This window comes from Anomaloglossus baeobatrachus, chromosome 6, assembly GCF_048569485.1.
Source record: "Anomaloglossus baeobatrachus isolate aAnoBae1 chromosome 6, aAnoBae1.hap1, whole genome shotgun sequence".
Lineage (NCBI taxonomy): Eukaryota > Metazoa > Chordata > Amphibia > Anura > Aromobatidae > Anomaloglossus > Anomaloglossus baeobatrachus.
Window position 1 is genome coordinate 115,448,507 of NC_134358.1, and position 13,639 is coordinate 115,462,145.

Genomic DNA, 13,639 nt, shown 5'->3' on the forward strand with positions numbered 1-13,639 from the left:
ATTGGTGAGCTGAACAATTTATTCTGTTTAAACGCTATTAACCCACTCAAATTTCCATATCCCAGGCACCCATCTTGAAGCGACTCTTGACTAAGACCCAGGCGGGGGTCGAAACGTTTTGCATCACAATCTATGGCTATGTGCGCACAGTGTGTTTTTCGCTGCGTTTTTGCGCGTTTTTCAGGTGCATTTTTGGCCTCAAAACTGCATGACTTTGCTTCCCCAGCAAAGTCTATGGAGTTTTCATTTTTGCTGTCCGCACACAACTGTTTTTATAAGCTGCGTTTTTGAGCTTGGACATGTGGATGGACATGTCAATTCTTTCCTGCGTTTTTCTGCGTTTTCCACCCATGCAATGTATTGGAAAAACGCAGAGATCAAAAACGCAGCCAAAAACGCACCAAATCGCAGTAAAAACACATTCGTTTTTTGATGCGTTTTTTTGACGCAGGTGCGTTTTTGTGCGTTTTTAGCGGCCAAAAACGCACAAAAACGCAGCTGCAAAAAAACGCAGCGTGCGCACATAGCCTAAGAGTGCAGTGAATTTATTATCTTGGATTGGACCCATTTTTCACTTTCACCACCACCCACTTGTCAGAGTGCAGACAATTTTTTTTGATCTATACTTCAGTCTTGATACCGATATGACACCACTCTTAATACAAGCACTGACGACGCCATCTGCAGCAGATCTTACCTTGCTGTACACACCAGTAGAGCTGAGAGAAGATATCATCCAGCAGGACGTCACTGAGCACCTCAAAGTACTGGGTGAAGACATCACATATTGCATAGAGGGCGTGATTGCACGTTGTGGTCATCCATTCAGCTTTCTGGGAACAGAAAAAATTTCAACAGATTTCGTTAATCCAAGCCAGCCAGGCTTGGATCATGGACACTACAACGTCATAAGGCTGCGATACTCTGATCCCTCTGCTGGGACCGGATCTTTTCTTGTAAAGACAAAAAAAGTAATTAGAAAAAGTAAAAAAACCTACAATATTTGATCGCTTTTTTTTTTTTTTACTAGAAAGGTATGGAGAGCCAAAAAAGTTGAATCAGGTGTTTTGAGTCTTTTTTCTAATCTTCACAGTGTTTACCGTACAGGTTACTTATTTTTATATTTTGATATATGATATTTGATATACTTTATATTTTATTATATGTGGTGACACAAATGTTTTTTTTTTTGTTTTTTTTTTTAAAGTGGAGGTGATTAAATCTTTTATATTTTTAATACTTTTTTTTACTTTCAATTTTCACTTACTTTATAGGGGACTTGAGCCCGTGATAATTTGGTAATTTGTTCTACATTCTACAAATACAACAGTATTGTAGTATATAAAGAGTATTACATTCATATGAAACCCAATGACTGTGTACATAAGTGGCTCCCAGGACAACTATTTAGCACTTAACAATCGCGTCGTAAAGGAAATGATAGAAACCAGTGAATTTGCACACAGACCAATCGGTTCACTTAAAAGTAATTGACAGTGATTAAGGCCCGTTTCACACGTCAGTGATTCTGGTACGTTTGTGCTTTTTCTAAAACGTACCAGAATCACTGACATTCGCAGACCCATTTTAATCAATGGGTCTGCTCACACATCAGTGATTTTTCACTGAACGTGTCTCCGTGATTCTGCACGGAGACAAGTCAGTTTTTTTCTGGCATTACTGATGACCCACGGACCACACTATGGTGTGATCCGTGTGTGATCAGTGAAACACGTACCAGAAAATCACGGACATATTAAATATTTTCAACTTACCTTGCCTGCGATTCGCTGTGCAGCCTCTGCTCTCGGCAGCTTCTGCCTGGCTCATGAATATTCATGAGAGCAGGAAAACCCGACCAGGAAGTGGGTACTGAGAGCGGTGGGTGGACGCTGGAGACCCGAGGAAATCATCACTATGGACAGCAGCAGTGAAGGCAGGTGAGTAATGTCCATATGCAATCACGGATTGCACATGGACAACCCACGTGTGCCGTGAATCACGGAACATGGAGGGACATGTGCGTGTTTTACACGTCAGTGAAGAACGTCTGTGTTTTTCACTGACGTGTGAAACGGGCCATAGAGCCACATTTAAAGGTGTAAAATAGCAGTTCTGGTTGCTGCTGTTACATGCAGATGCCGGCAGTATAACACAGCCGGTATCTGCAAGGTAGGGTATAAATCCTTCCAACAGGCAGAACTGAAGCGGGACCTAGCATTATGTCCTACACAGAAAAGGGATTAAAGATTTATATTTAAGTAAATACTTGTATTCTTCATGAAAGAACAATTCTATAGTTCATTATCATTACCTCATCCTTCTGTTATTCCTCCTGCAAACATAGGAATACATTGACAGCTGTCACCATTGCCCCTATTATTAGGGTGTCTCCCTACACTGTCTGTTCAGGCACTGATAGTGTGTAAGCAAGTGCTGTATTGACCAGATGAACAGTAACTGCTGCTAGTTTATTATTTTATTTATGGGAAATTTAAATTAATGGTCTAAACCAGGGACTTTTCCATGTTTTTCTGCTAGGGCCTCCAAGATAAAACATGGTTATATCTGACCTTCACTAATAGGTTGTAGTATATGGCAAAGTTGCGTGGGGAAAAAAGGCTTAATTTATCATAAAGGGTTTCTCTGGTGTCTCTCACTTCTGCATTTCGGGGGCGGAGAAGGTGCTGATGACATTGTGCCAAGAAGTGGCGGCTAGGTTTCACACACGTCTGGTAGGTATTGTGCATTGATTAGAATAGAAAGCATGGATGATACCTGCAGAACCTGCACCTGTCCTGGCCGCCACCTCTCGATGCAACATTATCAGGGCCATCTCACAAAAGAAGGCACAGGATAACGTCTTGAACATCTTTCCTCCCCAGGATGTAATAGTAAAGGTGGGTGGGAGTGTATGGAGCACGCTCAGCAGCTCTGTGCAGCAGTAGGATGTAAGCCAAGCGCTCTTTGTGGGGAGATAACATGGTACCAATAGGCTACCATCACAGCCAGGGGGCTACTAAGGTTGTAACAGATGACATCTTGGTGCTCTTGTGAAGTTCAGCCACAGACTGGGCTTCACTAGAGACTATGATTTTTTTTTTTTTATACACTAAAATACAGGGTACAAAAATAAGACAGAAAGGTTTGTTAAGACTGGGATTCCAGCAAGAGAACATTACTATTTACTAAGAGTAGTAAAAACAAATAAAAGGTACACAATAGATTAAAAAAAAATTAGGATCAATAACCTTATATATTTCAGGTTATCAACCCTTATTCAAAGCCTGCATGGATATAAAAAATAAAGTTTCTAAAAAATATATATCGAAATGTTGGAGACACCCTTTATCATTTGCCTAACATCTTCCAAATATTTTAATACAAAGTGATCAAAATGTCATATGTACTCCAAAATGTTACCAATTAAAACTACAGCGCACCATGCACAAAACAAGCCCTCACTCAGTCAGCTCAGTGTAGAGAAGGATAAAATAAAAAACTACATGGATTTGGAATTGCCGTAATCATAATGACATAGTGAATCATGTTGCCAGGTCATTTTCACCGTTCAAGGAATGTCATAAAAGTGAAAAACAAAAAATGATGGCAAAATTGTTTTTTTTTCACCATTTCAACACAGTTGGAATTCCAAACTACAACATCAGCCCGTTAAAAAACAGCTCTTGTGTGGTTATTATTACTAAACGTTATAGCCCTTGGCGGATGAAAAATATAAAAGTGCAAAAGAAAAAATGGCTGTGTTCCTAAGGGGCTTAATGTATGCAAAAAATATTGGGAATGGATGGAGCCAGGGCGAGACCTGTGTAATAGTGGTCACTGACACCCCAACAGTCGGACCCCCGACAATCTCACCTCCGTCTGCTGCTCTGGCAGCTTCATGTTATCGAAGATCCTGAACACAATCCTGAATAAATCCTGCCACCAGTGCTTCTCAAAAGTGTGTCCATAAGTCTTCATGACTTCAAACATGACGGTCAAGCCCCTGCCGATAAAAGGAAAGATTAGAGAGAAAAGAAGGGAATTTTGTTTACTTACCGTAAATTCCTTTTCTTCTAGCTCTAATTGGGAGACCCAGACAATTGGGTGTATAGCTACTGCCTCCGGAGGCCACACAAAGTATTACACTTAAAAGTGTAAGGCCCCTCCGCTTCTGCCTATACACCCCCCGTGGGATCACGGCTGCTCAGTTTTAGTGCAAAAGCAAGAAGGAGGAAAGCCAATAAACTGGTTTAAGCAAATTCAATCCGAAGGAATATCGGAGAACTGAAACCATGCAACATGACTAACATGTATACCCCAAAAAAAACAGGGGCGGGTGCTGGGTCTCCCAATTAGAGCTAGAAGAAAAGGAATTTACGGTAAGTAAACAAAATTCCCTTCTTCGTCGCTCTATTGGGAGACCCAGACAATTGGGATGTCCAAAAGCAATCCCTGGGTGGGTAAAATAATACCTCGTGATAGGCCGTAAAATGGCCTTTTCCTACATGGGGGCAACCGCCGCCTGCAGGACTCTTCTACCTAGGCTGGCGTCCGCCGAAGCATAGGTATGCACCTGATAATGCTTGGTAAAAGCGTGCAGACTCGACCAGGCAGCCGCCTGGCACACCTGCTGGGCCGAAGCCTGGTGCCGTAATGCCCGGGACGCACCCACGGCTCCGGCCAAATGGGCCTTCAGCCCTGAGGGAACCGGAAGCCCCGCAGAACGGTAGACTTCAAGAACTGGTTCGTTGATCCACCGAGTCAGGGTGGATTTGGAAGCTTGCAACCCCTTACGCTGACCAGTGACAAGGACAAGAGTGCCTCCGAGCGGCGCAGAAGCGCCGTGCGGGAAAAGTAGGTTCTGAGAGCTCTCACCAGATCCAACAAAAACAAATCCCGATCACATTGATAAACTGGATGACAAGACGGTAAAGGAGATATCCCGATTGAGATGACAGGAGGATACCACCTTAGGGAGAACTCTTGAATCGGGCGCAGAACCACCTTGTCCTGGTGAAAACACCAGGAAGGGAAATTTGCAAGACAGCGCTGCTAGCTTGGCCACTCTCCGAAGAGACGTGACCGCCACTAGAAAAGGCCACTGTCCGTGAAAGGCGAGAAAGGGAAACATCCCTCATAGGCTCGAAAAGCGGCTTCTGGAGAGCTATTAGAACCCTGTTCAGATCCCAGGGCTCTAACAGCTGCTTGTAAGGAGGGACGATCTGACAAACCCCTTGCAGGAACGTGCGTACCTGTTGGAGTCTGGCCAGGCGCTTCTGAAAAAACACAGAGAGCGCAGAGACTTGTCCCTTAAGGGAGCCGAGCGACCAACCTTTTTCCAACCTGGATTGCAGGAAGGAAAGGAAAGTAGTCAATGCCAATGGTCAGGGAGAAACGTCCTGAGCCGAGCACCAAGCTAAAAATATCTTCCACGTCCTGTGGTAGATCTTGGTAGAGCTTGGTTTCCTAGCCTATCCCATGGAGGCAATGACCTCTTGAGATAATCCTGAAGACGCTAGGATCCAGGACTCAATGGCCACACAGTCAGGTTCAGGGCCGCAGAATTCAGATGGAAAAACGGCCCTTGAGACAGCAAGTCTGGCCGGTCTGGTAGTGCCCACGGTTGTCCTACCGTGAGATGCCACATATCCGGGAACCACGACCTCCCCGGCCAGTCTGGAGCGGCGAGGATGGCGCGGCGGCAGTCGGACCTGATCTTGCGTAGCACTCTGGGCAACAGCGCCAGAGGTGGAAACACATAAGGGAGCCGGAACTGCGACCAATCTTGAACAAAGGCGTCCGCCGCCAGAGCTCTGTGATCGTGAGACCGTGCCGTGAAAGCTGGGACCTTGTTGTTGTGCCGGGACGCCATTAGGTCGACGTCCGGCATCCCCCAGCGGCGACAGATCTCCTGAAACGCGTCCGGGTGAAGAGACCATTCCCCTGCGTCCATACCCTGGCGACTGAGGAAGTCTGCTTCCCAGTTTTCTACGCCCGGGATGTGAACTGCGGATATGGTGGATGCCGTGTCTTCCACCCACGTCAGAAACCGCCGGACTTCCTGGAAGGCTTGCCGACTGCGTGTCCCCCCTTGGTGGTTGATGTATGCCACTGCTGTGGGGTTGTCCGTCTGAATTCGGATCTGCTTGCCTTCCAGCCACTGTTGGAAGGCTTGTAGGGCAAGATAGACTGCTCTGATTTCCAGAACATTGATCTGAAGGGTGGACTCCTGCTGAGTCCACGTACCTTGAGCCCTGTGGAGGAGAAAAATTGCTCCCCACCCTGAAGACAATGAGGTGGGAAGAAGCCACCACCGAAGAGACTCCTTGGCCGCCTGAGAAAGAGAAACGTCCCTGTCGAGGGGACGTCGACTCCCCGTCCCATTGGCGGAGAATGTCCCCTTGTAGTGGACGCAGATGAAACTGCGCGAAAGGGACTGCCTCTAATGCTGCTACCATCTTCTCTAGGAAGTGCATGAGGCGTCTCAAGGGGTGCGACTGGCCTTGACGGAGAGATTGCACCCCTGTCTGAAGTGAACGCTGTTTGCCCAGCGGAAGTTTCACTATCGCTGATAGAGTATGAAACCCCATGCCAAGATATGTTAGCGATTGGGTCGGGGTCAGAATTGACTTTGAAAAGTTGATGATCTACCCGAAACTCTGGAGAGTCTCCAGCGCAACGATCAGGCTGTGTTGGCATGCCTCTTGAGAGGGTGCCTTGACGAGTAGATCGTCCAAGCAAGGGATCACAGAGTGACCCTGAGAGCGCAGGACTGCTACTACTGCAGCCATGACCTTGGTGAAGACCCGTGGGGCTGTCGCCAGACCGAAAGGCAGGGCTACGAACTAAAGGTGTTCGTTTCCTATAACGAAGCGTAGAAACGCTGGTGCTCTGGAGCATGTCCATTGATGCTAGGAACTCTTCTTGAGACATTGAAGCGATGACGGAGCGGAGGGATTCCATCCGGAACCGCCTGGTCTTCACATGCTGGTTGAGCAGTTTTTTAGGTCCAGAACAGGACGGAAAGACCCGTCCCTTTTGTGGCACCACAAACAAATTGGAGTAAAAACCGTGACCTTGGTCCTGGAGAGGAACAGAGATCACCACTCCTTCTGCCTTTAGAGAGCACCCGCCTGCAGACGAGCACCGGCTCGGTCGGGAGGTGGAGAAGTTCTGAAGAATCGGGTCGGAGGACGAGAACTGAACTCGATCCTGTACTCTTGAGACAGAATGTCTCTCACCCAACGGTCTTTGACCTGTGGCAGCTAAATGTCCCCAAAGCGGGCGAGCCTGCCACCGACCGAGGATGCGGAGAGAGGAGGCCGACAGTCATGAGGAAGCTGCCTTGGTAGCGGTTCCTCCGGCTGCCTTCTTTGGGCGTGACTGAGCCCGCCAAGAATCTGAGCTCCTCTGAACCTTTTGAGTCCTTTTAGACGAGGACAATTGGGCCCTGCCCGAGCCTCGAAAGGACCGAAACTTCGACTGTCCCCTCCTCTGTTGGGGTTTGTGAGGTTTGGGCTGGGGTAAGGAAGAATCCTTAGACTTGGACTGTTTAACGATTTCATCTAATCTCTCACGAAACAGTCTGTCACAGAAAATGGCAATTAAGCACTTTGTTGGAAGCAGCATCTGCCTCCATTCCCTGAACCCCAAGGCTCTGCGTACAACCACGGAGTTGGCGGACGCCCCTACCGTACTGCTCGTAGAGTCCAGGACAGCATTAATAGCGTAAGACGCAAATGCAGACATTTGAGAGGTTAAGGACGCTACTTGCGGAACAGATGTACATGTGACGATGTCAATCTGCGCCAGACCAGCTGAACTAATTTGTAGTGCCCATACGGCTGCGAATGCTGGAGCAAACGACGCGCCGATAGTTTCATAGATGGATTTCAACCAGAGCTCCATCTGTGTCAGTGGCATCTTTAAGGGAAGCCCCATCCTCCACTGCAACTATGGATCTAGTCGCCAGCCTGGAGATTGGAGGATCCACCTTTGGACACTGGGTCCAGCTCTTGACCACATCAGGTGGAAAGGGACAACTTGTATCCTTAATACGTTTGGAGAAACGCTTATCTGGATAAGCGTGGTGTTTCTGAACTGCCTCTCTGAAGTCAGAGTGGCCAGAAAAGTACTCAATTTACGCTTGAGATACTGAAATGGAATTTCTCCTGCTGTGAAGCTGACTCCTCCACTGGAGGAGCTGAGGGAGAAATATCCAACATTCCATTGATGGACGCTATAAGATCATTCACCATGGCGTCACCATCCGGTGTATCTGGCTTGAGAGCGGTCTCAGGATCAGAGTCCTGATCAGCTACGTCTGTCTCATCATTAGAGTCCTCCTGCTGGGACCCTGACCAGTGATGAAGCCGAGTGCCGCTCCCAGCGAGCTCGCTTAGGCTGTCTGGGACTGTTGTCCGTGTCAGAGCCTTCACCCTGGGATGCATGGGACCTCCCCGGAGCACTGATTTGTTCCAAATGAGGGTGGCCCGGGGTCTGTCTGGACTGCAAAGTCTCTAAGATGTTAGTCATAGTCACAGACAATCTATCAGCCGAAACTGCCACTCCGTCCCTTTCCCTGGACAGGGTTCACAGGTGGTTCCTTTGGCCACCTCTAGCAGAGACCCCGGCTGAGCGAGTGCTACAGGGGAGCATTGCACACAATGGGGGTCAGTGGAACCTGCCGGTGGAACGGTATCACATGCAGTACAAGCAGCATAGAAAGCCTGTGCCTTGGCACCCTTGCTTTTTTGCTGCTGTTGTCTAGCCATCTAGGATAGTATATAGCCAAGAATAGCGACCGTACAGTGCAATGTATAGCATACAAGCATAAAGTACAAATGAACACTTCAGCACATGCAATACCCGCAGCATAGAAAGCTTGTGCCTTAGCACCCTTGCTTTTTGCTGCTCTTGTCTAGCCATCTAGGAGGGTATATTCCAGAGCTTGTCTCCCTTCTCCAGCTCGGAGTGCATGCAGGAATGGCCGCCGGCGTCCTGTGAAGAGGGGCGGGCCGTAGGCGTGCCCCAGACAAGAGCGGGAAACTGGCGTCCCACTGTGTCCAGTGAGGGGGCTGGAGAATGCAAAGCAGACTCCAGCTCTCGGCGCTGACTTTCTGTACAGCGTCCCGCCCCTCCCCTGACTGGCAGGGCTGGGGGCGGGAATGAAACGAAAACTAGGCCGCAAAGCCGGGGACTCTAGTAATAAGCGCGGCCGTCCTATGCACGGCCAGCGCGGAAGTCCCCGGCGCACCACAAGTCCCAGCCGCGCCACAGTGTAAAACACCCAGCCGCGGCCGGCGCGGCAGTTCCTAATACATAAATTCACTCAGCTAAGCTGCAGTGAATAAAAGCACAAGCGCTCCGCGCTGTTGTCCCCGGCGCACTAACACTCCCAGCAATGCTGGTGTGTGTGTGCGCGATGTGTACGGAGACACAGAGTACCTTAATGTAGCAGGGCCCTGTCCCTGACGATACTCAGCTCCATATCCAGCAGGTTCTCTGGGTCTGTGGATGGAGCCCGGTCTCAGTGCCTGGAGACCTGTAAGATCCCACTTCACCCAGAGCCCTGAGGGGGATGGGGAAGGAAAGCAGCATGTGGGCTCCAGCCTCCGTACCCGCAATGGATACCTCAACCTTACAAACACCACCGACAGAAAGTGGGGTGAGAAGGGAGCATGCTGGGGGCCCTAGTATGGGCCCTCTTTTCTTCCAACCGACATAGTCAGCAGCTGCTGCTGACTAAAAACAGTGGAGCTATGCGTGGATGTCTGACCTCCTTCACACAAAGCATGAAAACTGAGCAGCCGTGATCCCACGGGGGGTGTATAGGCAGAAGGGGAGGGGCCTTACACTTTTAAGTGTAATACTTTGTGTGGCCTCCGGAGGCAGTAGCTATACACCCAATTGTCTGGGTCTCCCAATAGAGCGACGAAGAAAAACACCATCTAGCAGCATCATGGAAAAAACGTGCTCTCTACATAAAAATGCTGGTCACCTGTCTGCACACAAACGCAGGAGCTAGTTTATGAGCCAATATACTAAGAGGACCCGTCAGCAGACCTTCACTATATCTGCCTGCTATACGGACACACAAAGGAGAGAATCCAATCCACCCAACAGAGAGGAGACAGAAACATCTTCTGGCAGAAATGGCAGTCAGTACTCATCTATGTGACTATATGAAAGCATTGTAGTATTTCTTACTTCTATGCCGAGATCTGATGATTTTAGGTTACTAGCCCAAAGCCTGAGAGATTGTAATTACAACCACCCCCCTCCGAGTTCTGTCCACTGCAGAAGACCTTAAGCCACCGTCACACATAGCGAGATCGTTTGCGAGATCGCTGAAACGTCACAGGTTTTGTGACGTATCAGCGATCTTGCCAGCGATATCGCTGTGTGTGACAAGCAGCAGGCCTCTACTGCGAGGTCGCTGATCGTTACAAAACGATCAGAACCATTTTTTGCTTGTTGGTCACCCGCTGTGCAGCACGCATCGACGTGTTTGACGGCGAGAAACCAATGATCTGAATGTGCAGGGAGCCGGTGTCTGGCAGCCTGCAAGCGGCGGTACACTGGTAACCATGGTACACATCGGGTAACTATGCAAAGCACTTTGCTTTTAGTTACCCGATGTGTACCATGGTTACCAGCGTACGCCGGTTACAGGCTGCCAGACGCCGACTCCCTACACACATAGCCAGGGTACACATAGGGTAACTATGCAAAGTGCTTTGCATAGTTACCCGATGTATACCCTGGCTACCAAGCACAGCTTCGTTACACGGGTCGCTGGTGGCTGGTCTCTGATTGCTGTGGAGATCTGCCTGATTGACAGCTCACCAGCGACCATGTAGCGACGCTCCAGCGATCCCTGCCAGGTCGGATCGTTGGTGGGATCACTCTAACGTCGCTACGTGTGACGGGACCCTTACTCCACGGTGTACTGTACCACCTAGTGTGCTCCGGGTGTAAGATCAGGTGGGAAGTCAATAAAGGGACACTTTCAAAGGGTTCCCCTGCTAATTAAGGAGGTGAAGCTATCCTGAATGTGTCCTATCTAATGAAAAGAAGTAGCGTGCTATGCCTGCTGGCCGTTCAAGCGATCTGGTAGCAACACCATGCTATTATAGCCTTTAACATCTCACTATAAACACAAATGACCAGAACAGAATAAATACCTTTAAAACTGGAATTGCAAATACTGGATTGTTACCTGGTTCTTACATCTAATTTGCATCTGTTGATGATGCAGGACAGCTCAAACAGAATGGGGAACCATCCTCTCACCCACACGCGGTCCTCAGGTGCCACATTCATGTCATCGCTTGTGTACTCCTTGAAGGCCTGAGAAGGATCACCAAGTATAATCAATGCATAAACTATTAATGACTGTATGCAGAGAACTGATTCATAAAGGGAAAAATCTAAAGCTGTGCCTTGTCATTTTTCAACTTGTGTTGAGAAGAAAGGGCATGTGCCATAAACCTAGGGGGTAAGTAATCTATAAAAGGGTACGGTGCAGCCATTGCCAAGGGATGAAGACAAATCACAAGGTGCTCAACCACCAATATCAGTGACCAAATATTGAAACAAAAAAAAAATATATCTATATATATTATAATATATATATATATATATATAATATATTATAATCTATATATATATATATATATATATATATATATATAATATATTATAATATAATATATATTATATATATATATATATATATATATATATATATATAGATATATATATATATATCATATATCAGATATATATATATAACTATACATATATAAATACGAAATAAATATGCGGGAGGGGGGGGGAATCAGCTGTATGCATAACAAAATGTACACATATTTGGTATCCACATGATTATAATAACCTCGAAAATTCATGCAACAGGTTATTTGTTGTGAGACGCAAACACTAAAAATAAAATGTCTAAGAGAAAAATGATATAAAATTTACTGAATTTAAATGTACCCCAAAACAACGTTAAAAAAATGTTACAACTTTTCCCATGTTATTTTTTGCATAATACCTGTGTTAATGAAAAAATAAAAAAAAAAAATATTGTGGATGAAAACAGGAGGCAAAAACAGAAAAACAAATTAAAAATGGTCATTAAGGCCTATACAGGCCTGGTCACTAAGGGATTTATCTAATGTGTATGGGAGTGTCTTTGCGGCCACTAATATATTATTTAAAGTGATCCTGTCAGGTCCAATATCAACCCAGACCCACGAGCAGTTCTGGGTGCATATTGCTAATCCCTGCTTAACCATCCCTGTATACACTAGCACAGATAAAGAGATCTGTAGAAAAAGTATATCTAAAGATCTTTTATCATATGCTAATGAGCGAGGGGACTAGTCCCCTGGGTGTTAGATCCCCGGCCAGTCGCCCCCATTAGTATGTTAGTACGCCCCTGTGGGCGTGTTATCCTGCTAATGAATACGCAGCGTCACAGGATGATCTCACTCACCTCTCTGACGCCATCGCGTCCGATGCTGGATTTTGGCTCAATTTGGATCATCAATTTGTAGTTTGGGTCATGCGCACTACTTCAGTTTGAATCCAAGACGCATACACCCGGCTTGATAGTGCGCATGACCCAAACTCCGGGGTCATGCTCACTGAGCCGAAATCCAGCATATTACATCTGACAGGTTCCCTTTAAAACTTAAAGCCTAGTTTTAGGACAATGGATGCCTCTGGAGTCCTCACCTTCACTATATAATTAAAATACCATTCTAATTGTACCCACAGCATGCCACGTCCATGTAGTCCATACCTGTGGCCGGTCGGAAACGTATTTAGCACAATGGCGGATGAGACGTATGGCTTCCATGCTGGTGTCCGGGAATGCTGCATTACATGCAAATTCAGACAAACATTTAACCGCATCTTGAAAAGAATCTATGGTGGCCGGAAAATGTTTCTCAAATACGAGAGCTGTGGGAACGAAAAGAAGGGATGGATTTAATACACATTCCGGGTGGTTCGTTTAAAAAAATGCAGAGATATTACAAATAATACAACCTCGGCGTTCTCTACAGTCAGTAACCAGCAGGTATTGCACATTATACCGTCATGGAATGAATGTAAGAAGTGAAAGACTGCAGGAACTGTACTCGTGGATACACAAACCCACATAGGAGCTGCATTCCCAAAACGGACTGATATTTGTAATATTTACATAGTTGCTTCATTCTATATTGTAGATGCACGAGGCCGTCAGAAACATCAGAATTTTTAGTATTGTATTAGAGAACTTGGACGCAACATTCAAATCCACGGCGGATTGCTTAAAATGTACTATTGAGTTTTACTTTGAAAGTGTTTTTTTCTCATAAACAGTTAAAATTGTAATAGGCTGGTAAAATCAAGCAACTTTGCTTCTTATCACAAATCCTCTTCTCAAGAACCGAAGGATTTTTTATTTTATTTATGGCTCATTGCCTAGGTTACCTACCACCTCTGCATTACATCAGGGGTTGGCAGTCTCCTAGGTAAGGAGTGCAGTGCTGACGGGCTCTTTGATATAGAGTTTGTAAGCGCTGCTCTTAATCTGACGCTTCTCTAATGCTGCAGAGACAAAGCTGCTTCTGCTTGCTGT

At 46.6% G+C, this 13,639-nt stretch overlaps 1 protein-coding gene across 1 annotated transcript in view; it reads right to left on the minus strand.

The window, feature by feature from the left end:
• The window catches only part of ARFGEF1 (ARF guanine nucleotide exchange factor 1), a 298,382-nt gene that overhangs the window by 54,102 nt on the left and 230,641 nt on the right, over positions 1-13,639 (minus strand). Inside the window, exons 28-31 of the mRNA XM_075353189.1 lie at positions 12,815-12,975; positions 11,225-11,355; positions 3,877-4,006; positions 698-833 (exon numbers count right to left, since the gene is read on the minus strand). Of these exons, the coding sequence (XP_075209304.1) occupies positions 698-833; positions 3,877-4,006; positions 11,225-11,355; positions 12,815-12,975 (558 nt within the window). The remainder of the gene's footprint in view (positions 1-697; positions 834-3,876; positions 4,007-11,224; positions 11,356-12,814; positions 12,976-13,639) is intronic.